A 25,556-nucleotide genomic window follows, 5' to 3' on the forward strand; every position below is an offset into this window, starting at 1 on the left:
TTACAAGCAAAGCTGCTGGATGTTGTTCCATTTGAGATCTTGTTTTGCGCAGTTAAAGGTTACTTGTTGGCCTTTTTGTGTTTACCAGACCAGCTGCCCTTGTTTAAATCACCTGTTGTGATGCTGTTCTCTAAAGTTTCAGTCCATATGCTGCCACCCAAACCTTTTCTAATGCCACAGTGTGCCCTCTATGTGGGCCCCACTTTCCTGGCGTCCTCCTTTTGAGCTAATGCCCAGCTGTGCTTTGTCTGCTGACTTTGAAAACAGTCTTCCTGATAGCAGTAACCTCAGCTTGTTGCAGGAGTGTGCTACAAGCAGTCTGTTCAGCCACCCTACATCACCTTTTTTTCCCAGACAAACTGTTGGACTAGTGTGGCATTTCTGCTGAAAGTTGTGACACCTTCATGTCAGACAATCTGCCACCCTTCTGGCATTGTTCACTCAACCTCACCCATCAAAAGAGGAGAGACTACTGCTTTGACCCCAAAGAACCTTTGACCTTTTACAGTGATTGTAGACCATCTACATGGCAATGACCCCTTGTATTGCTGGCTGGGATGAGGAAGATTAAGACAGTCCAAAAATGGACCATTTCAAGGTAGATAGTCTTCAATATAGAAATTTGCTATGAGTTGGCCAAGAAGCAGCCCTCCGAGGGTAGGAAGGCTCAAACAGTCCAAGCCAAGGCAGGTACCACTGTGTTGGCATGTGGAGTGAGGTAAGAATGTGGGTGTCACTGCATATGTCATGAAGCACTACTGCCTTGGAAACCTGGTCTGACGACAAGGGCACTTTCCCATTTGGTCCTACAGGATATTTTGGTTTGAGCTTTTTTCACAGACCCATCAACTTGTGAGGTACTGTTATCTATTCACAAGGTGAGGAATCTGTGGTTCGAAGTATCCATCATAAGAAAAAGTTTTTGGGAATTCTTTCTTGTGGATACTCTACCTGACTGCAGATTCCTCACCACTCTTCCTTCTCTCTGTTCTGTGTAATGGACACTCTTAACTATCCATACAAAGCTTCTGATTTAGAGAGCTCCTCACATTCATATCTGATGAGTTAGTGATCTCCACATTTGATGGCACGAACAGTGAAGAAAGGCATGTATGAAATTGCGTAGGGATTGTGTATATATGTGCCTTCAGCTCAACTTCCTGTGCAGGACAAAGTTGCCCAGATCCACACAATACCACCTTCCATTGCACAGGAGCAGAGCTGAGAGTAATCTATCTCTGGATCCAGCCTGGCGCCTTAGAATATTCACAAGTTGAGGAATACGCAGTTAGAGTATCCACCAGAAAGAAGAGAAGATAAGTAACTTTTTTCTTTCTCTCTCTCAAGTTCACGAGAATTCATTTTTTTGTGTTTTTTTTTTAATGATTCTTCCTAAGGTGCTGTACCTGTTTAGGGCACTCCCGGTTGAAATTGAAGGATTCTTAATCAAAGCTCTAGATTCTCTATTTAGTAGGCTTTTTTGGCAAAATGTGAAGGTCAGGAGATCTTTACAGATTCTTACTTTGCCACAAGCATGGGGAGGGTGGGCTGCTCCTAATTTAACTTTTTATTATTGGGCAGCTTTGTTGTATCAAATGAATATACTTTTTTTTTTTTAAACTACTGGCAGCGCCAGTGGGACACAGGCTGAGAATCTCCCAACAATTTACGATTTGGCACTTGGGGAATGGTCAAAAGCGCTGTTTTTACGTGAACTGGAACCCAGCTACTATAAGAAGGTTCGATTTAAGATTATATTGAATGCATGGAAAATCTGGGGTAGAATATAAAAACATATGAATATCGCAAAGATAACAAAGTATACACCCATTTGGAGATCATACTTATTCCCCCTTGTGTTTTATGATGTTATAGCCAAGCAATGGGAACAACTTGGTTTACGGATGGTGGGAGATATTCAGCCAAATGGCCAATTATATCTATGCAGTGAGTTACAAAGAGAATTCGGAATTCCGGATGGGCATTATCTCAAATATCTACAATAAAGGGGGGGGTTGGCAAAAGGAGACAGGCAATCTTTAATGCTAGAATAGCTTTATTTGAAACCATGGGGAGAACTGCCTGTAAAATTAAACATTTATATAGTGTGATGATGGAGCAAGCTCTGGACGATATTGAAATAACTGAAACTAAATGGGCCAGTAGATTAGTGGACGAAGATGTCGATATTGATATGTCACTACAGTTAGTAAAAAAAAACGCTCCTATCCACCAATCTAAAGTCACAACACTATAAAACAATTTATAATTTGTATTTCACGCGGCCACATTATTCAGATGGGGGAAAAGGGAGGACGACAAATGCCCCAGATGTGGGGTAGGGCCAGCAGAGAAGATTCATATGTTTTATGGGTGCCCACAACTTGATTTGATAAAAACCGAACTGGTAAAGTTCTGGGAGAGGATCCTTGGAAAAATGGTGGCACTAACCCCTTTGCTTATGATGATTGGATATGACAGCAGTGTTGAGCTAGAGTTAGATCAAGCCCAGACTATTATCATTTTTATTTCTGTTATAATAAGGCTACTCATTGCAACTAGATGGAAGGATCCAATGCCCCCAAAGTTTTACGAATTCCTGGCCCGTTTTATAGCCGTATATAAACTTGAACAGGCTTTATATACCTGTAAGGGGTATCAGGCTAAAAGATGGGGTATACAGTTATGGCCCCAGTAACGAAATGGCTAAAAAGGGTAGGAGAATATACATAGATCAAATGTGTGCTAATATAAATGTTCTTGATGGGAAAAAAAAAAAAAGTTCACGAGAATTCAATTAAATTAAATTTTTAGTGGAAATGCAGTTTCCTGGACTTTTTGGTGCATGGATATTCCTCCTATAAGTAATGCAAAATATTGAGAAGAGCTGATTTGTGCAAAAAATTGTTCTCTGGGTAGACATTTTCTGTATGTACCAATCGCCTGTGGGCAAAAATTATTCAGAATTCTGTAATGCAAGATTTTGTGAAATTCATGTAATGCAACATTCTGTTATTTGTTGAATTTCTCTGAAATAATCAACACTTTGCCCAGGCCCATTATTTACATTCTAGTTAGTTTTGGATATAAAAGATTGTCAAATTCAAACTTGACTAGGTTACGAAAGAGAGTATCAGGTTTTGTGGAGGGATAGGATTAATAGGTATGTAAACCTGTTATTTGAACTTTAGGAAAATGCAGTCTGTTTTTGTATGTTTGCCATTGAAAATGGAAAGAGTAGGAGACAATCGCACTCCTAAATTCACAAAATAATTATGATAAACCTTTAAAGAGTGCAGGTGGGTATCGCCTATTGGAATGGATCTGCAGACTACACACCCATCTGGACTCTTCTGCTGTCTTTTCCTCTTTAGGTGTTTGAAGGCAATTTATAAAGTTCATAGTAGTTTAAGTATGCAAAAAGTGTTTACAGATAAAAAAGCAATGAATGTGAAGTATTTTATCTTTTTATTTGCAGAGGGTTACAATTCGTATATTAACAATGTAATTTATGAAAAACTCTACTGTACATGTACTGTAATTTTGCTCATCACATTCCTTTTTGGCAGCCACTTGCATTGTTCATCTGCCATGGATGGAAGAAAGCACAGTGTGTGTTTGAGATGGTGGAAATGTATGGAAGATGCATCAAACCACTGAATCCAATGTTAATATTAACGGGTCTGAATAAAGAAGAAGCCAAAAATGTAACCCTTCGAAGAGGATGTAAGAGCTTTTTTATATAGTATTTAGTATGTATATTGTCTCCTAAATAAGTCACATGAACTTACAGGTTGTATAACTCCAAAGACATATAAGCACTCTTTTTATTTCAAGATAATTTTTCATTAATGTTGTCATAAGTAAAACAGAATAGCCACATGAATGCATTCTTCATTGTACACATGGAATACCTTTGATTGACAATACTACAAGTGTAAAGGCAACTCTTATAAGAGCTGTGGTACTTTTGGAGAACAAACAAAGAGCAATACAGTTATTATAGGTAAGTATTAATGACTCCTTTAGTGCCACTTCCACTATAGTGTTATATGTACACATAGTTTTGAAAATCGTATCGCCCAATACCCTGGTCATGAGGATTTCTTCTGCAGACAGGAAGTTTTAATGTCTAATTTGTCCACTGGCTTAGTACACATACTGTTTTGCTCTCTTACACCTTAACCATCTGCTAAATTGGGTATTTGAGATTGCCGTCTGAACTCCTAATTAATGTGAGTTTTCATAGATAATTACGGTAACCACAGCTCCGAGGGACAGACAGCTGTGAGCACCAGGCTGCCAATCAGTGAGCAAGAAATTGATCGAATTTCTTGTGCCCCCTGTAGGAAGCTGGCTTTTTATGTGGTTGTGCCAATGTGTAGGGCACACCATACAAAAAGTACACATGACCCTTATTAGTTTTCAGGGCTGAAATTAATATTCCCAAGTGCTCTATTTGTGGTAGTCTAATCAGATTGTAGTGGGTTTTTTAAACATTTTTGTATTTTTGTTTTATTTTTAAGTGTAAACCAAAGAGGTCATACAGTCATGTACAACTCGCGCCTTCACCCACAAATACAAAAAGTAAGAGCAGAGTTTCACAGAATAATGTACATTACCAGTCGGCCCGAGTGTTGAGTCAAGGCCATCCTCAGCCGACCCAAGTCCATAGTATACCTGCCACCATCCCCCAGATCTTGTAGAATTTGCAGGGGCAGCCTCTGCTATGTTATGTAACCTGCTCCTCTGCCATGTAGAAGTCCATTTTCTTTCTCCACTCATGTATGGTGGGCATATCTGGCACCCGGATTACCTGGTTACATCTGTTTTGGCCACCAATAGGCCCAGGGCACTAAAGAGGAGCTTAAGGTGTGGAACATCATGACGTTTCGAATTTCGAACAACAGATCTCGGGTCAAGTGGAAACACGACCTCCAGTATAGCAGAAAGTTCTTGAATGATTGTGTTTTAGTAGGTTTGTATGTGGGAGCAATCCCATATTGTGTGTATAAAGGATCCTATTGCTCCAGATCATTGCAAGCAGAGTGGGGAGGGCGCTCTCCCCATTGTGTGCAGTCTGTGGCGATCATAGGACCCTGTGAAGATTTTTTGTTTATATCCAGTGCAGGCGAGAATTGATAGCAACCTCATCCGTGCCACCACCCACTCTACATTTTCGAGGTCGCCCATGTCCAGCCTTCATCTCTCTCTAAGCTGGCCTAGAGTGTCCTGCATATTGTTGAACATCCTGTGTTAGGGAGACTGCTCCCCTACCCATTTCATCATTTAGTATGCACCCCTTAAGGGGGGCATATTCCGGGCTCTCCGTCCCCTCCAATCCCTCTGCCTGCCATGTGTGGTGCAGCTGTGTATACTTGATTGCGTTGTCAATTGTATTGCCACTGTGCCGAGAAGAAGTGCATGAAGTCCCTGTGTTCGAGGATGTCACCCACAGTAGACATGTCTATGGTGTCCCACCTCTCAAACGCCTGCAGTTTAGTAATCTCTCCCAGCCATGTCCCTCTCCAAAGGGGTGTTTCTTTGGTGGTCATATGTGCCCATCCCAGGGCTTTGTTGCCTTAATCCAGGCCTTCATTGCAACCTGCATTGCCGGTGGCAATCTCTGGGACCCCTTCCCTCCGTATAGGTAGTGTGCGATTTTTGTTGTAGCAATGCCCGTTCTAGTATAAATGTCAGATGATCCCCGGGTGCATAGATCCAGTTGTTGATGTTTATCAGATGAGAAGCCCAGTAATATCCTTCAGTATCCGGGAGCAGCTACCCACAGTTACATTGGTGGCTTTATAAAGTTCTGAGCAAAGTTCCAGGATGACCACCATCCCACAGCAGGGTCCTCAGTTCCCCAAAAATCTTGGTGAACACCGTCTGAGTGACGAGATAGTATGTGTTCTGAAGCACATATAGTAATTTGGGGAGTGTGATCATCTGGAAGAGGGCTGCCCGCCCCATCAGGGAGAGGGATTCTCCTCCATCGTCCAACATCAGCCTGGAAGTTCACCAGCACCCTTCAGAGGCTGCGGTTGGCAAAAAACACCTTTTGTGAAGTCACAAAGATCCCCAGGTCAGGTATTATTTAAAGCCATCCTCAGCCACCCGAAGTCCTCGTGGTAGCTGAGATATGTCTCACAACCCCTGTGGAGTATAGAGCACTGATTTATCCTATACCCAGAGGGTGCTCCATATTCCCCTAGTATCTGAAAAAGTACCTGTATAGTGGTCTCTGGGTTTATGATGTAGAGAAGTATACCGCCAGCATAAAGCAATTTCTTTTCCGCTGTCTCATCCCTTGTTAAGATACAGAACCCATCCACTCTTGGGTGTAGCCTTGCCTTGCATGCTAGAAATTCTACCATGAGGGCAAACAGGAGCGGAGATAGATGACAGCTCTGTCAGGTTCCACTCCCTATTGGAAATTTGGCAGACAGCTTACCGTTTTTCCCTAACCACTGCAATCTGATTTATATGCAGCACTGCAACCCACTTTCTGAATTGCAGACGAAAGTCAAATTTTAGTAGTGTCTGCTCGAGAAAAGGCTAGTGGATAGCGTTAAATGCCTTTTCAGCATCTAAGGGGAGGAAGACGTGGTGTTTGACGGGCTTGCACTGTTGTCAGCCAGTTACGAGTGCGTCTCAGGATCAGGTGCGTTGACCTGCCGGGCATAAAACCCAATTGGTTGTGATATATTAGGGCCATGATGGTAGCCAGCAGTTTAGTCTCGACATTAAATAGTGAGATCGGGTGATAAGAGTTGCTATGATCCCTGGGTTTCCCTACATTGGGGAGTACTATAATTGTTGATTTTTGAAGGTCTGGGGGAAGTTCACCCTATTAGCCTACTTCACTAAACAAATTCAATACATGGTGTCCTACTAGGTTTGCGTAGGGCTTGCAGAACTCTGCAAGAATTACATTTGGACTGTGGTTTTTTCCAGATATCAATTTGACTATGGTGGCCTCAATCTTGCTCAGAGTTAATTCTTCCTCCAAAGTCTCGCTGGCATCCCTGTCTAACACCGGGGTGGAGACCAAGGCGAAATATTCCCCATTTTATTCTTGGCCAGGCATTGGTCAGGCCTTGTAGAACTGCTCCTAGTATTGAGAAATTCTTTTTACTATTCAGGCATCCGTGTCCCAATTAACTACTGCTTGGTTAATAATATTATGCACCCATTGGGCTTCCTGTTCCTTTTGACTCAACCACACTAGTGATATACCAGCCTTGTCCCCAGTCTTGTATAAACTATGCAGTGTGGCCATCATCGGTTTTTTATTCTACCTCTTTGTGTGCTGAGACCCTGTATTCTGCCTGTCATGTTGTGATCTGTTTATGCACCAGAGTGTCTTACTTCGATCCCATGGACCCTACTGTGAGAAGTTGGCCTGATGTATGATGTCACTAGTTATAGTGTACACCTTATATCAGTCCAAATACCCTTATGGTGATTGGTTGTAAAGTCAACCTTATAGACCAGCTATCCTAGTGGTAGCATGGACAAGAGCAGTCTTAGGCTAAACTCTGAATGGCATGTGAAGCCAGCTGTGATACCATATATAATCCCTTGAATACCAAATGAAAGGACACCACAACAGATATATATATAAAATAAAGTGTATTTATTCTAAGCAAACCCTCAGCACTCTTTATGAGATTAGAGGTAAGTACAACACAGTCTTATTAATGCATACAGTAAGTCACACAGGTAAGTAATACAGTTAGGCCCTAGGGGCCACGCAAACCATATACTAAGTAAGTGGTATAAGAACCACTGTCACGGAAATAGGATAGGCCTAGGCCTAGGGAATCGCTGGGGCTACACTACACTAGCGTTAGTTAGGAAGTGGGAGGCCCACGGGATTCGTGTGCAGAGTGGAAACACTCCCGCGTAATGCGTAAAAGTCAATAGCAATAGTACAGTTTAGAAAACGGTAGATTTAGGACACTTCCAGAGTAGCTAGGAAGTTGAGACTTGAAAACTAGACACTAGGATAGTCACTATCCTGATGAGCACCGGAGTACCCAAGTTACCTAGCCCACAGGCTGCGGGTGCATAGGGGTGAAGATGCGTCGTTTTCGTCGTCGACTCCTATGGATGCCTGAAGAAAGATGCTGACAGGCAGTCAGTGAAGAGTGTCCGGTGGATCCCAAGGCTGGGATCAAGAAGAGAAGAAACCTGCAAGCAGAAGGGACAGAGTCAAGGTCACTAGCCAGTGACCACGTGGAACCAGGAAGGAACCAGGCAATGTCGTGAAGAGTTGCAGGTGAAGGTGAAGCTTGTCGCTGCAGCCAGGAGGACCAGGAAGCGTCGAGGACGACCAGGAGGCGAGCTGTCCCACGAAGGCTCTTGCTGTCGGCGGCGTCGAAGTTGGACTAGGACTCACCAAGCCTTGGCAAGCGGAACCCACGAAGAACAAAGGACTTGCTTCTGGTGCAGACCAGGAAGGTCTGGGGTGCTTCTTCTTTGCAGAGAAGCGGGAGCCAGTCTGGAGGAGCCAAACCAGCGCAGAAGATTTCAGGATGCGTCGTCACAGAGGCCACTAGCCAGCGGGCAAGCAACCGGACAGACGCGGCAAGCAGGAAAATGCTGAAGGGCCCCACGCAGGACTCGTGTAGTGTGGGGGGCTGGTCTTCGGTGCAGATGGTGCTTGGGGTTGGGGCTTCTCAATCCCCGGTGCACAACTTCGAGGGTACCTCAGAAGCTGCGCTGTAAGTTACTAGCCACTTTTCCCAGGTAGCCGGTCGCTCGTCGCCTCCACGGATCTCAGCTCTGCTGCAGATGTGGATGAGGGTCGGAGAAGTCTGGAAGTCAAGGCTCTGGTCGGGCTCTGCAGTCGGTTCCTCGTAGAACGGTCGCAAAGCAAAGGGTAGGCTCTTGATGGTGCCTGTTTGCACAGGGTAGCCACTCCTTGGCTACAAGGGAGATTCTTCAGTCTTCTTCTTTCGTCGAATGTCGAAGGTCCAGAGTTTCTGTTCAGTTTTGCAGGTTCAGGATAATCTAAAGTCTTGAGGCCCAACTCCCACTCTTATACTAATCTGGGGGGCTGGGATACCTGCTAGGTCACGCCTTATGGGTGGGACCTGGGAGGGGGGTGGTTACACCCACTTCCCTTTGTCCAGTTTCGCGCCAGAGCTGGGGCTGGAGTGCCCCAGCGCCGGTTTGAACTGGACTATGCAAGGAACACCTTGTGTGCCCCAGGCATGTCTCATTCCTTTCAGCCCACCCTGCCCCAATACACTAAAGGCTGTCTGGGGAGGTGCTAGCACCTCCCCAAGCAGGAAACCTATTGTCCAGGCCTCCCTGGCTGGGATCACTCCCAGCAGCAGGAGGTCAGACTTGTGTCTGTGGCAGCAGCATCCATTTTGTGATGCTGAGGCTTTGGTTAGAGATAAACAGCAAAGTAGGATTTTAACATGTCTCTCCCTCTAGAAGGGAGGGATAATATCCTCATCACCAGAAATGGTATGGGGGTATTATTCCAAAGTGTTAGACACCTTACACGACATGTTTTGATAAAGCCAAACCATAGTTACCATAACCGTTTAAGATTATAAGGCACTTTAAGAGTATATGGTAGGCTATATCATAGAACAGCTATAAGGACATGGTTCCGAAAGCTGCAGACAGGCTCAGCTCATGCTAGAGCACCATCTCACATGTTACCAAGCACTCTGCCTCCAGGATTGTTAAGGCCTGCCATAGGAGTGACTGATAGGTACACATGTGTCTATATATAAGGGTAGATATAGGCATACTATATCTAAGCAAGGGGTGATTACACGACCTTGCCCCAGCTGAGTGATCAGCCAGTTGTGTCTGATTGGAAGGCCAGACCAGGGGTGGCATAATACATGCTGCAGCCCCTGGGAGGCCTAGGGTACACCTATGCCCTGGGTACCTAGGGTACACTGTACAGGGTCCAATAAGGTGATCCTTACCAATTGGTTATGTACCTAGGGTACATGGAGTCCATTTTAAAGAGAGAGCAGACAGCCTGAGACCCTGAATGGCAGGATCTCAGGCCAACTAAGTCGAAAAACCAGCTAGACACTAGGCAAAAAGTTGGGGGTAACCATAGTCCGATATCCACCTTCCTACACCTACCATCTGCATAATTTGATTCTCCAGCTTTTTTAACTCCACCTCTTCCCTTCTCTTTTTCCCGGGATCAAATTCTGGGCCCTATCACGGAGCACAGTCTTGAACTCCCCCCAAAGTACTACCTTAGATGCCACTGCTCCCTTCGGTTTTGTGAAAATACAGTTCTGTGTCCATCCCAGAACCCCGTGCCACCTCCCGATCTTTCATGGTCCCATGCATTTAGTTTCCACCCTGTGGTCCACCTCTCCCTGACTCTTCCTACTTGGATCAGTAGGTGCGAGTGGTCAGATAGTCTCCTTGCCCGAAAGTCCGCTTGGACAACCTCCCCTACTTCCTCCCAGGTGCAAAGACAGTTGATCCTTGAATAGAACCTGTGGGTTCCCAAATAGTAGATTTCCTCTCAGTGGGGTGTAAGCTATGCCATAGATCAGTTAATCCAAGCCTCTCAGCAAACTGCACCAGTGTTGTCACCTGAGTGGGTGACGTCTGGCTCCTGGAACGGACAAGTCCCATGGCCATGACGTCATTGAAGCCCCCCCCCACATATTACATGCATTGTAGAGGTAGACAACAAGAAAATATCTGTTACTTTGGCTTGCAGTCTCAGTATGGTCATTTCGGACTGACCCCCGTAGCACTGCACACCAACATATAAGCCATTGGCATCTATTCAAGTTCTAATGACCCGAAATGGGGGTTCCTCATCAGTATGGCCACCCGCCTGGCTCCACTCGTAAACCCTGTGTGTGTCAGGGTGGTGTAAGCTCCCTTTCCCAGGCATCGACAAGGGGTCCCCTTGAGGTGTTTCTTGGAGGAGAACACTTTCAGGCTGTAGCAGTTTAATGTATTTCACCACTAGGCCCCATTTAATTCAGAGGGTAGTGTTAAGCATTTGTTGTATATACTGTCAAAAAAATTAGACGCACTCGAAGAATGTTGAGACCAATTTAAAAACAATAACACAGATTTTCATATAATTTTAGACACCAAGATTGGAATCAAATAAGTCATTTAAGAGTTATAGATTTTTGTAGTATTAGCCAAAATAGTCAAAGGTTTTGAGGTATGCGTCTCAAACACAGTAATGTTAGCCTATGGGAGAAACAAACACTGCAAAGAAATACTTGTAACCAGTTTTCAGGGTACTTTCTTTTGGACTTCAGGTGCTTAGGGGTCAAAGTCTAAGAAAACACCAGCAGTTTGCTTTTACCTGCCCTGGTGAGTCCGGGTGCAGAGGTTCTGGTAGCTTTGGTAGCCTCAAGCACTACATGGTCCCTGGAGCACAAAGACAGTCTGTTTTCTTGAACCTGGGCTTGGGGCTTGGGTGCATAGGTGTTTTGCCCGATGGGTCGCTCGAGTTAGAGGTTGTCACTTGGTTTTGGTGACCTGGAAAGGGAGAGAAAACAAGACTGCCGGGCCACATTCAGTGATGACATTGGAGATCCTGACGTCCCTGGTCTGGCATGTTGGTGTTGGCATCTGTGGTGTTCGGGATGGACACACAACAAGCCTTGGTACTTGCAAGTGCTCCGGTACCCCATGTATTGATGCAGGGTGGCAACAGGAAGGCTCAGCGTCTCGAGACTTGGTGAAGCAACGGGAATGACCTCCAGGACTTTCACTGACCTTGCAAGTTGCTCCCTCAGTGGACCCGATGGTCATCAAAACAGTGAATCGAGCAGATGCGGTCGCTGCCTCTAATGCAGGGAGATGGCTCCTCCGTCTCAAGGGAGATGCTGTTTGGTTTGCTAAGTAGTGGACAGTTCTAAAAGGGTTTGGGGAGGCTGTTCAGTGGCAGGACAAGTAGTTTTATTTTTTTTATTTATTTTGCAATTGTCTGCAGACCAGCAGCCAGGCAGGGTTTTGCACCAGTTTTGATGCTGGTCCACAGTTTGTGGTGTTGGATCTTCTTTGTCCTTCTATTCCCAGGCAGATAATTCTGAGTTCCTGGTGTCAGGGGGCCTCATTATTACTGAATTGGGGGGTGTTATGGGAAGTGCAAGGTAGTAGCCAATGAGCTACCTACCCCTTGGGTGACTACAGCCCCTATATGACCACTTCCTTTGGTGAGTGGGCATAAACCAGACTCAAAATTCCTAGTTCCATCAAAAACAAGATGGTGAAACCCTTCTTCGAGTGTCCACTTCAGGTGGCCCACCTTAGGAGTATGTCTGGCCTGACAGTGCAAGACACTTACTAGCTAATTTTCCCACCTGCTCTGGTGCCAAATGGGTCCCACGACAGGGGGTGGCATTCTCTATGTCTAGATGAAACATGGTTTCATATCATTGGCGGCAGAAACTTTGAAGCCTCTGACCTTGGTATGCTGATGCACTATCCATCCTGCTGGAGGAGGTGTGATCACCTTCCCCCGGAGCAGGCATTGTTCCTGACCTCTGAGAGAGTTTGCTTTCCCGAGCAGGGGGTCGAACTAGTCTGTGGTGGCTTGCTGGAAGAGTCCAGTCAGCCAGCACACTAAATGACTAGTAGGTTTTAGGGGGTTCCTCTCAGATACCCTCTAGGTGTATATCCTAATAAATCCAAAAATGGCATCAATGTGGAAGTATCTGATAGAGAATACTAGCTGCAGATTGCTTAACGTAGAATTATCCCCAGGCGTGAGACTGGATCCAGACTTTTTTTTTGCCACAGCATCTCTGCGCGCCGGGGGCTGCACCACGTGACCCCGCCCTGATGTCCGCGGACGTGACATCAGCGAGGTCACATAAGTCCCACCCCGGCGCGCGGACGTCAGTTTCCTTCTTTTCCACATGCAACGCAGATCCGGAGTGAGTTCCCTTGACCTGTTTTCAGGCCTCTTTTAACGCCTTTGCATTGGGAACAGTGTACAATGCCTTCGGGTTTCAAGACGTGTGCTTCTTGTGCGCGTCAGATGTCAGCAACGGAGCCTCACCCTATTTGTATGTGGTGTTTGGGTGAGCACCATGATTCTACGGACTGCGACGCTTGTCAGCATCTCAAGCCGAAGTCCCGGCGGGAGCACCGGATGAAATTGCCCAGTACATATGCTTAAGATGGCTCCCTGATAACTTGCAATGTCGTGGCAAGGGGACCAGATAGACAGAAGTCCTTCCCATTTGCATTACAATTAGACATTTACCTGTTTTTATGGAAAGAGCACGGGCACTGGGGACCTGGCCAGCAAGGACCCCTTGCACTTTAAGTCAAAAAGCATCAGTACTAGGGCAAAAAGTGACCATGTCAAAAATAGGCACTTTCCTACAGCCTGTAATCGACTGAGGGGGCGTCTTGGCGCAGCAGTGGATTGGCTAGAGGAATCAGTTTCTTGATAGTAGGGCCCAAGATTGAAAATAGCAAATACTGTAACTATATGGCAAAGATGCTCCTGGTGAAAGATGTGCACAGTTGCTTCACCCACAGGTGAAGTTTAAGAGTCCAGTACCATTCCTCCGGTCTGAAGTTCTGTTGTAGGGTGATCTAGGGTAGTGTCTTTTGCTTGCCATTGGGGCTGAAAATATGATGAAAAAAACACTCAAGTGCACAAAATCCCCATATCATCTCTGCTGGTATAAGGACAATCCCAATGCAACGTACCCACAGCTCTGTAAAAGTGACCGTTCTTCAGTAAAGCCTTGTCTGTGTTGACAGTTTTCTGCGGCGGCCAGACAGGCACTTGAAAATAATCAGCCACAGCAAAGGTATTTGAGGTAGGACTCTGGAGTAGTTCTTCATATCGGGGAATATGAGCCTCGGAGAGCCTGTGAAGCTGAGGGTGTTGTTGCAACTGCATATCAGGAGTTCCAAAATTAGGGACACTTGTCGATATTAGAAAAAAAAAATAGTAGATTTGGAAGCTTCATTGCTGGCCCTGGCTCAAATGGTCCATTTACTCTTGGCTGCAGAGCCTGTTAGGTGGTCACATTACCCATCAAACTCTTCTTTTAGTGTGCCAACTTCAAGGCAGCTGACCGCTAAGGGGCGACGAGGGGTGCTTCCAAATGTTAAGTTAAGGCTTCTTTAACTGCTTTACCCAAAGACGTTTCATTGATGAGGAGACACTGAATGTATGATCTGGTTTCTTTGTTTATCAGGATGCCCACCGATGTCGGGTGTTTCAGATGCGATGAGGTGAAGCTGGACTCCACTGCCACAGCAACCAGGAGACGACGACCACAGTCTGCAGGCGAGCTGGCCCACAAAGGACGTCGAGTGCTGGGGGGGGGGGGGGGGGGGGGGGGTTCGGTGTCCGGATTGGAGATCAACAAGCATTGTGGACCAGCAAGGTCGTGTGGACTCCCCAAGCAATGGAGAGTCGGGGCACGTCTGGAGCAACCAGGTAAGCCTGTTGAAAGTCAAAGTTCCCTACTCAGGGACCCACAAGCCAACGGACAAGGGATCGCAAAGGGACCTCGAGAGGAATCACTAAATACCAGCCCACGGGACACTCGGAGTGTAGGCCAGTAATCTTTGGTTGAATCACTGCTCGGGTCTGGACTACAAGTAGCCCAAAGCACAGCCTCCGGGATCGCCAAGAAGCATATGCTGCTGCAAATGTGCACAGTGTCCAGGGGTTCCGGTTGCACGGTCCCCACAAGGGCTTTGGATCTCAGGATTGCTGAGAGCACGGACCGGCCTCAGGGAAGCTTGGAAGTAGTTGCAAACCGGACAGATGCATCTTTGGTGCCTGCCTTGCAGGAGAGTAACTCCTTTACTCCAAGGGAGATTCTTCGGTCATCCAACATTGTGTAGATAGTAGAAGTTCTGGGATTCTGTAGCAGAGTTTCGTCCAGGTAAATCTAAAGTCCTATAGCCAGTGGTTCCTACTTTATAGCCAAGGAAGGGGTGGGACAAACTCTGGGGACCCACCTATGGGAGGGTCAGGACAGAGGGGTGGCTACACCAATATCCTTTGTCCAGTTTCGTGCCAGAGCAGGGGCTGGTAGCCCATGCAACCGGTTTGAGCTGGACTATGCACAGGGGCACCAAATGTGCCCCCAGTGCAAACATCAAAGCACTCGTGGAGTGCACCCACCCAGCCCCAATACACTAAAGCCTATCTGGGAGGTGGTCACACCTCCCTGTAACAGGAAACCTATCGTCCAGCCTCCCCTGCCGGAGTTTCGTCCAGCAGCAGGAGGGCAGACTCGTGTCTGTGAGCATACATTTAGTGATGCCAGGGTTCTGTGAAGCTGGTACCGGGTGTACCGGTGAAGTCATGTTTCTCCCTCTAGTAGGGTGGAATCATACCTCCCACACCAATTACTGGTGTGGAGGTATGATTCCAAGGTGTTTGACACCAAATACATGTTTCCATGCAGCCATTCCAAAGTTAGCATTTACCCCGAGGTTATAATGCACTTAAGAGTATATGGTTTGGCTGCATCACAAACCACCCCGGAATAAAGGTTGTGAAGGCTGCAGAGGGGCTCTGCTCATGCATGGCCACCCTCTCGCATTAAACCCAGCACCCTGCCTTCACGATTGATAAGGCCTGCCATAAGGGTGACTGATAGGTTTATATGTGCAGTGATATGGATAGATATAGGGAACCTAAACCTAAATAAGGGGTGCATACACCACCTTTCACAAGCTGCTGTAGCAGACCTGTTGTGTCAATTTGAATGGTCTCCCAGGGGTGGCATTAAACATGCTGCAGCCCCTGAGAGGCCTCTGGGGTACCTATGCCCTACGTACATAGTATACCATATGCTAGGGACTTATAAGGGTCCCCAGAATCCATTCTCTGGTGTACCTAAAGTACATGCAATCAATTTAGAGAGGAAGCAGCTAGGCTTGGGCTCTGGATAGCAGGGTCCCAGCCAGACTAAAGTTGAAAAACAGTGAAATATGACCAAAACGTGGGGGTAACCATAAGAAGCAGATCCTACACTCCTACACCGGTCAGCACTTTGTGCCTCACCCTGCTCTTGCTTTCTTTGAGTCTGAGCCTAACCTCTGATGGTCACTCACTGGCTTCTATGACAATCTGACCTGTGATATCACACCCACTTCTCTGACATATCTGGATTCTGTTCTACAAATTCCTTGTCCCCTTGTGCCACTCCATACATTGTATCCTAACACTAATGCACTCCATCTGCCTCATTTCGGCCTTTGTTCAGTCCCATCTTACCACCACCATTTCTTTCCTCTCATGACCACCTTAGCCCCTCCGCGCACTTTAAATCCCCAACCACCCCTCTGCCAAATGCCGTCCCTGCCCTCTTTCCTTGCTTTCCTGCTGCACTATTTAATAGTAGTAACCACCTACCCCCTCACCACCTCCTAGTTCATGACCTACATGGATACAATATGTACAGCACCTCAGCCCCATGTCTCTTCTGTGCTCCAGTTGCTCCACCTCGTGTGAGCAGACTGCTGTTCCCTAAAATGCCTGTGCAATCCATGACTTTCATACACCAGTCTTTCCCCAGTACTTTATGTAGCACCCTCCCCAGTGAAATTACAATCAGTGCACACGTTGCGCTGACGTCATTTCACTGAAACCAAAACTGGAATGAGCTGATGGACTTGTTTCAGTTTCACTGCCTTGGTGCTTAGGGGGCTAGCTCAGTTCCCTGAGCTCTGAGGTAGACGGGAGAGGTATCATTGGAAAGAGGAGAATCTCCCTAGGGGATCCCTGCTTGGGGATCGCCACAGGAGAGCAATCCCCAAGCAGGGTAAAGTTTCAGTGTGTGTATGAATTGGAGTTCTGCTGAGGGTCCCAGTGTACTGGTGTTTGGCTGTCTGTCTGTGTACTGGCATTTTGCTGGTGGTGTGTGTGTGTGTGGACTAGCGGTGTGCATGGATGGTGCTTGGCAGGCGGTGTGCGTGGATGGTGCTTGGCAGGCGGTGTGTGTGGTTGGTGCTTGGCAGTGTGCGTGGTTGGTGCTTGGCTGGCTGCGTGCGTAGATTGCGCTTGGCTGGCAGTGTGGGCAGCAGCAGACCCTCCACTATGGCAGAGAAGCATACTCCGCCCCCCCCCCTCCCCTCCCCCCAACAAAAATGGCAGGAAAGGAAAAATAAAGCCATGATAAACACTTGTTTTATTTTTACTTTCTTGCCAAGTCTTGGTAGCAGGGTCAGTGGGGGTTTACTGAGGGAGTGGTAGATGCACTCCCTTCAGTGCGCATGACGGTTTGGTCGGCCGTCTCACTCCGACCAATTTGTCATGTGGAGTGAAAGCTCTCTAACCCAGTAATGTAATTGGGTTGGAGAGGGCAGGCAATCCGGGGTGCTCAGGCCAATCCTGAAGCTGCAATCATTTTTATCAGGAAACCAAGGGTAAAGCTTGGAGGTTGGAAATTTGTGCAGGCACAGTGATCCTATGCAGAAATGTGAGAAAAATTTGATTTCTTTAGCTAAATTTGAGGTTTGCAGGGCATTCTGGGTGGTAGATCATTTGGGGATCCATGCAAGCCACACCTTCCTGGACTTCCCCGAATGTCTAGCTTTCAGAAATGTCTGGATTTGGTAGGTTTCCCTAGATGGCCGCCAAACCCATAACCAAAAATACAGGTGACCCCCTTGCAAAACCAGGTAGTTTTATGAAAGATAATTTTGACGTCTCCACAATATGTTTTGGACCCTTGCCTGTTGCGGGTACTTAACCACCCACACAAGTGAGGTACAGTTTTTATCGGGAGACCTAGGGGAATGCTGGGTGGTAGGAAATTTGTGTCGTCCCAGTTATCCCACAAATTTCCCACACAGAAAAGTGAGGAATGTAGGAGAGTAGTATCTGCTTCACATGGGTACCCCCACTTTTTGCTGGTGTTTCACTGTTTTTCAACCTTAGTTTGGCTGTGGCCCTGCTAATCAGGACCACAGCCTATCTGCTTCCTCTCTAAAATGGTTTGCATGTACATTAGGTACATATCTAATTGGATTCTGGAGTGCCTTATAAGCCCCTAGTATATGGTATACTATGTACCTAGGGCATAGGTACCTCAGAGGCCTACCAGGGGCTGCAGCATATATTATTCCACCCTTGGGAAGCACTCCAGAATGGCACCACAGGTCTGCTACTGCAACCTGGGTAAGGGTGTGCTTGCACCCCTTACTGTGGTATAGGCTACCTATATCACTACCCTTATACAGACACATATAAACCTATAAGCCACTCCTATGGCAGGCCTTGACAATCCTGAAGGCAGAGTGCTTGGTTTTGTGTGAGGGGGTGCCCAAGCATGAGCTGAGCCCCTCTGCAGCTTTCGGAAATACTTCCTTATGGCTGTTCTGTGATACAACAATACCATATAATCTTAAGTGCATTATAGCCTCGTGGTAAATGCGAACTTTGGGATTGCTGCATCAAAACTTGTCGTGTTTGGTGTCAAACACTTTGGAATACTACCCCCCGCCAATTCTGGCGGCGGGGGTAGCATTCCACCCTTCTAGAGGGAGAGACATGTTCACACTGGCTAAACCCGGTAGGACTTTCCTGAGCCCTGGCATCACAAAATGGAAGACTCTGCCACAGACCGGGGTCTGGCCTCCTGCTGCTAACCGAAACTCCGGCAGGGGAGGCCTGGGCAATAGGTTTCCTGTCCCAGGGAGATGTAATCACCTTCCCAGACAGGCAGATGTGTATTGGGGCTGGGCGGGAGCACTCTCTGGTGCTTTGAAGTCCTGCACTGGGGGCACGTTTGCTGTCCCTGTGCATAGCCCAGTTCAAACCGGTTGCAGGGGCTACCTTCCCCTGCTCTGGCGCGAAACTGGACAAAGGAAATGGGTGTAACCACCCCTCTTTCCAAGCCCACCCATAGGTGGGGCCTTAGAGTTAGTCCAGCCCCTAAACTTACTATAAGTGTAGGAATCCAGTCCCTAGGACTTCAGATTACCCAGGAAGAAACTCTGCAACATATTTCCTGGACCTTCGACGTTCTATCCTGAGTAGAAGACCGAAGAAATCTCCCTTGGAGTCAAGGAGTGACTCCCCTGCTTGGCAGGCACCAAAGAAGCAACTGACTGGTCTGCATCGCTGAAGCTCCTGCCCACGCCGAAGTCTTTGCATCACCAGAGGTGGATTTCCAGACTTCCCCGAGGCTACCCTGAGTCCACAGCAAAGCTGAGACCCGTTGCTATCGTGGGTGCTGTGGAACCGTGACCCCTGGACACCGTGAACGTTTGCGGCAACACTATTTTTCCTGGTCCTCCTCGAAGTTGAGCACCTCCTGCACCGAAGATAGTTGGCCTCCACTCCACGAGTGACCCGTGGGCCAGCTTCAAGTGCGACCGCTCGACGCTCCTTCGCGATCACTAGCCCGTTGTCTAGCAGGTCCCCACGAAGACAACTCCTTTTCTGCTTGTGCTTTCCTGGTTGCTCCAGACGTGCCCTGACTTACCCTCGCTGGGTGAGTCCCTCAGACCTTGCTGGTCTGCACCGCAGTCCTTTTTTCTGAATTCCAGTGACTTGCTGTTGCCAAGGCTTGTTGGGTCCAATCTGGTCGCCGACACTGCAGCACTCGACAGACTTCGTGGGACAGCTGGAATCCGGCTCATGGGCTTCGTCGACGCCTCCTGGACCTCGTGGCTGAAGAGTCAAGACACCCATCAACTCACCTGAAGCACCAGACATCTGTGGTCATTGGTCCATCCTGCCCTCGGTCACTGGCAAGTGACCCAGACTCTGTCCCCTCTGCTTTCAGGTTCCTTACATCCTAGATCCAGGCTTGGATCTCTTCGGACCCTTCTCTTAACGGTATCAGCAGTTCTTTGCAGGCTCCCATTGAAATCGATGACGCAACCCGACACCAAAAAACACCTATGCACCCGGCTTCCCTGGGAGAGGTAACTCGAGTACTCCGGTGCTCTCGTGGGTGCTAGACCTAGAACTTCTTAAGTCCAAAAGGGTTTGTCCTGACTCGATTCTAAGTGTCCCTAATCTTTAAATTTCCAACCGCGACATTGCTCATAGAAAATAACGGGAACCCTGCGGTTGTGTTCTCACACTGCATACAATCGCCGTGGGTCCCCTGTGTCACTACCTTGGGTGGTTCCTTGGGGTCCCAGCGATGCAATAGGCCTAGTGTTTATCCCAGTCGTGGTTCTCATACCACTTTTTTTGGTATATGGTGTGGTACACCCCTAGGGCCCTAATGTGTATTTGTGCTATTACTGATAATTGCTGACTTGTAACCAAAGTACTTCGAACTCCAGTCTCATAAAGAGACTAGAGGGGTGTGTTTTATCTTAAATACATATATTTTGAATATATACCTGGTGTGGTTGTCTTTTCATTTGATCTTTCAAGGGATTATAGACTGGTAAAACAAGCTGCTTTACATTCCTTCAAGACTTAGCCTGAAGGTTGCTCTCCATAGCTACCACTAGGATAGCTTTCAATAAAGGTTGTCTTTAACCTATCACCATAAGGGGTTATTTGGACTGATACAAGGTGCCCACTAGAACTAGTGGACAGCATATATCAGGCCACCTTCTCACAAGGAACATGAGATATATGTAATTTTAGTTACATTTGAAACGTTTGCAGCAGAGTCTGGATAGGAAAATGTTAGGAGATCCATGCAAGCCATGACTCCCTGAACTCCCCTGGGTGTTTAAATTTCAGAAATGTCTGTGTTTGGTTGGTTTCCATAGATGGCTGCCGAGCCCGGGACCAAAGACGCAGGTGACTCCCTCACAATAATTTCAAAGTCTCCACAGAATGTTTTGGGCCGTTTCCTGTCATGGACGCTAGGCCTACCCACACAACTGAGGCACCATTTTTATTGGCAGACTTGAGGAAATGCTGGGTGGTTGGACGTTTGTAGCTCCCCACAGATTCCAGAACTTTCCATCACAGAAATGTGGGGAAAATGTTTTTCTTTTTTTTTTTTTTTAACAAAGTTTGAGGTTTGCAAGGGATTCTGGGTAACAGCACCTGGAGAGAGCCAAACAAGTCACCCCGTCCTGGATGTCTAGTTTTAAAAAATGTACAAGTTTGTTAGGGTTCCCTGGGTGCCGGCTGAACGAGAGTCAAAAATCCACAGCTAGGCACTTTGCGAATAAAGGGTCAGTTTTCACTGGGAAAATGTGATGTGCCGAAGTTGTGTTTTGGGCAGATTCCTGTCGCAGGCACTAGGCCTAGCCACACAAGTGAGGTACCATTTTTATCGGGAAACTTAGGGAAACGCAGAACGGTAGAACAAGCGTTATAACCAATTGGCAGTGAACTCCAGAACCCAATCGAGGTTTGCAGGCACCGTATCGCTCTTCTCATATTTTATTCATATTGTTTTTCTGTTGAGAGGGCCACTATGTAATTAAAGTAACAAGATGTATCTGCTTCCCATTGTAGGCCTATATCCGGTAATTCTAGTTGGGGTTTGGACGCAATTTCTCCCATTGGGAAAAGTAGGCTCTACCTGAGATTTACTCTGTCCCTAATATTTCCCCAAGATTTGCAGGTGCTTTAGTAATAGAGGGACAGATACTTGAGGGTGCCGTCTGCATAGAGGGAGACCAGGTGGGAGACCACCTCTATGGTGAGTCCCCAGTCTGCCAATCCTGACAGAAGCTTTATCCCAGCGACTCTATGGCCAGGGCGAATAGCAGGCGGAAGAGTGTGGCAACCCTATCATGTTTCCCGCTGGACTGTCCAGCTGTTCAACACACTTTTGTACGTCCCCACTGTAGCGGTGGGATCTACATATGAGAGACTCGCCTATTTGCAGAAACACGGACCAAATTCCATGTGGTGAGGAACCTCATACATATACTCCCAGTTGAGGCTATCAGAGCATTTTCTGGATCCGTGGCACTTAGGGCCTTTTCCTCCTGTTATTCTTGTAATGTATGTGCATCAAGTGTGAGATGTTGGCCTGATGTATGATGTCACTAGTTCTAGTGTACACCCTATATCAGTCCAAACAACCCTTATGGTGATTGGTTGTAAAGTCAACCTTATAGACCAGCTATCCTAGTGGTAGCATGGACAAGAGCAGTCTTAGGCTAAACTCTGAATGGCATGTGAAGCCAGCTGTGATACCATATATAATCCCTTGAATACCAAATGAAAGGACACCACAACAGATATATATATATATATATATATAAAATAAAGTGTATTTATTCTAGTCAAACCCTCAGCACTCTTTGAGATTCGAGGTAAGTACAACACAGTCTTATTTAAGCATACATTAAGTCACACAGGTAAGTAATACAGTTAGGCCCTAGGGGCCACGCAAACCATATACTAAAGAAGTGGTATAAGGACCACTGTCACGGAAAGAGAATAGGCCTAGGCCTAGGGAATCGCTGGGGCTACACTACACTACCAACAGTTAGGAAGTGGGAGGCCCACGGGATTCAGGTGCAGAGTGGAAACACTCACGCGTAATGCGTAAAAGTCGATAGAATCACTAGCAGTTAGAAATAAGCAGTTTTAGGACGCTTCTGGTATAGCTAGAAAGTCGAGACTCGGAAACAAGAGCCTAGGATAGTCACTACCCTTGTGAGCACCGAAGTACCCAAGTTACCTAGCCCACGGGCCGCGGGTGCATAGGTGTGAACTTGCGTCGGGTTCCGTCGTGGACTTCTATGGATGCCTGAAGGAAAGTTGCTGACAGGCAGTCAGTGAAGAGTGTCCGGTGGATCCCAAGGCCGGGATCAAGAAGGAAGGGTACCTGCAAGCAGAAGGGACAGAGTCAAGGTCACTAGCCAGTGACCACGTGGAACCAGGAAGGAACCAGGCGATGTCGTCAAGATTGCAGGTGAAGGGTGAAGCTTGTCGCTGCAGCCACGGGTACCAGGAGACGTCGAGGACGACCAGGACCGGGAGGCGAGCTGTCCCACGAAGGCTCTTGCTGTCGGCGGCGTCTAAGTCGAACTAGGACTCACCAAGCCTTGGCAAGCGGAACCCACGAAGAACGGAGGACTTGCTTCTGGTGCAGACCAGGAAGGTCTGGGGTGCTTCTCTTTTGCAAAGAAGCGGGAGCCAGTCTGGAGGAGCCAAACCAGCAGTGAAGATTTCAAGGTGTGTCGTCACAAAGGCCGCTAGCCAACGGGCAAGCAACCGGACAGACGCAGCAAGCAGGAAAATGTAGAAGGGCCCCACGCAGGACTCGTGGAGTTTGGGGGGCTGATCTTCGGTGCAGATGGTGCTTGGGGTTGGGGCTTCTCAATACCCGGTGCACAACTTTGAGGGTGCCTCAGAAGCTGCGCTGGAAGATACTCGCCACTTTTCCCAGGTAGCCGGTCCCATGTCTCTCGTCTCCTCCACGGATCTCAGCTCGGCTGTGGATGTGGATCAGGGTCGGAGAAGTCTGGAAGTCAAGGCTCTGGTCGGGCTCTGCAGTCGGTCCCTCGTAGAACTTCAGCAAAGCAAAGGGTAGTCTCTTGACGGTGCCTGTTTGCACAGGGTAGCCACTCCTTGGCCACAAGGGAGATTCTTCAGTCTTCTTCTTTTGTCGAATGTCGAAGGTCCAGAGTTTCTGTTCAAGTTGCAGGTTCAGGATAATCTAATCTCCTGAGGCCCAGCTACCACTCTTATCCAAATCTGGGGGGCTGGGTTGCCTGCTAGGTCACGCCTTATGGGTGGGACCTGGGAGGGGGGTGGTTACACCCCCTTCCCTTTGTCCAGTTTCGCGCCAGGACTGGGGCTGGAGTGCCCCAGCACCGGTTTGAACTGGACTATGCATGGGACACCTTGTGTGCCCCAGGCATGTCTCATTCCTTTCAGCCCTCCCTGCCCCAATACACTAAAGTCTGTCTGGGGAGGTGCTAGCACCTCCCCAAGCAGGAAACCTATTGTCCAAGCCTCCCTTGCCAGGATCACTCCCAGCAGCAGGAGGTCAGACTCGTGTCTGTGACAGCAGCATCCATTTTGTGATGCTGAGGCTTTGGTTAGAGTTAAACATCAAAGTAGGATTTTAACATGTCTCTCCCTCTAGAAGGGGGGAATAATATCCTCATCACCAGAAATGGTATGGGGGTATTATTCCAAAGTGTTAGACACCTTACACGACATGTTTTGATAAAGCCAAACCATAGTTACCATAACCGTTTAAGATTATAAGGCACTTTAAGAGTATATGGTAGGCGATATCATAGAACAGCTATAAGGACATGGTTCCGAAAGCTGTAGACAGGCTCAGCTCATGCTAGAGCACCATCTCACATGTTACCAAGCACTCTGCCTCCAGGATTGTTAAGGCCTGCCATAGGAGTGGCTGATAGGTACACATGTGTCTATTTTAAGGGTAGATATAGGTATACTATATCTAAGCAAGGGGTGATTACACGACCTTGCCCCAGCTGAGGGATCAGCCAGTTGTGTCTGATTGGAAGGCCAGGCCAGGGGTGGCATAATACATGCTGCTGCCCCTGGGAGGCCTAGGGTACACCTATGCCCTGGGTACCTAGGGTACACTGTACAGGGTCCAATAAGGTGATCCTTACCAATTGGTTATGTACCTAGGGTACATGGAGTCCATTTTAAAGAGAGAGCAGACAGCCTGAGACCCTGAATGGCAGGATCTCAGGCCAACTAAGTCGAAAAACCAGCTAGACACTAGGCAAAAAGTTTGGGGTAACCATAGTCCGATATCCCCCTTCCTACATCAAGCATCTAATATTCATGGCTGTATTTCGGCTGGAGACTAACCCGGATTGATCGTCATTTTGTAAGCCTCCAGTTGTCTGACCCAATTTGATAGCCAGAGCCTTACAACGTATTTTTGTATCTTAGTTAATCGTGGTAAAGGGACAATATTAGGAAGGGTCGATCGAGTTCACGAGTGGGTGTTTGTAGTGCTAGGGTCAGTGTGTGTTTTGTTAGTCAATAACCACACCAACAGTTTGCTCTATGTGTACCCCTCCCTGTGAAGGTGTTACCTTTATTCCCTCAGTATGTATTTATCTAGTCTGTCCTGTGTCTCCCCCACCAAAACTTTTCCTACGGTTAGGAACAGTGTATCGTAATCAGGGCTGTTGTGTGATCTATGTTGAACCTCTGCCAGTGTGGCCTCCTGAGCCTTCAAACCTCTCAGTTGACACCCAACTCTGCAATTCAGACCTATAGAGTTTTCCCTGTTGTGGGGGGGGACCGGTCGAGTGTACCATCAAGCACACAAAAGTCCCCGACACCAAATAAAAGGTATGTGGCCAGCAGGTTCTGCATCTTGGGGTAGAACCCATGGTCATCTTTGTTAGAGGAAAACATGTTAAAGATGGCGATGTCTCTCCCATCAAAAGTGCCAGACAACATAAGGTACCCACCTTTAATGTCTGCCTCTGAATAATGCAGTTTGAAGGCTACCCTGGGTGCAATCTAAATTACTATTCCTCTGGCATAGGATGAATACGGGGGAGGACTAAATTTGTCCTTGCCATTTATTCTCCAGTTTTGTGTCCTCTGGATCAGCGAGGTGGGTCTCCTGAAGGCAGGCTACATTGATTTCATAGCATTTCAAGAAGGAGAGTACTCTGTATTTTTTTATGTATGTGCC

General features: G+C 47.3%; 1 protein-coding gene across 8 annotated transcripts in view; it reads left to right on the forward strand.

Annotated features, from left to right (window-relative positions):
• The window catches only part of TDRD12 (tudor domain containing 12), a 3,486,095-nt gene that overhangs the window by 1,370,538 nt on the left and 2,090,001 nt on the right, over nucleotides 1–25,556 (forward strand). For all 8 annotated transcript variants that reach the window (XM_085639447.1, XM_085639446.1, XM_085639448.1 and 5 more), the window contains one exon: nucleotides 3,570–3,726. In XM_085639447.1, coding sequence (XP_085495573.1) covers nucleotides 3,570–3,726 — 157 coding nt within the window. The remainder of the gene's footprint in view (nucleotides 1–3,569; nucleotides 3,727–25,556) is intronic.

The sequence above is a fragment of the Triturus cristatus genome, chromosome 12 (assembly GCF_964204655.1).
Source record: "Triturus cristatus chromosome 12, aTriCri1.1, whole genome shotgun sequence".
Classification (NCBI taxonomy): Eukaryota; Metazoa; Chordata; class Amphibia; order Caudata; family Salamandridae; genus Triturus; species Triturus cristatus.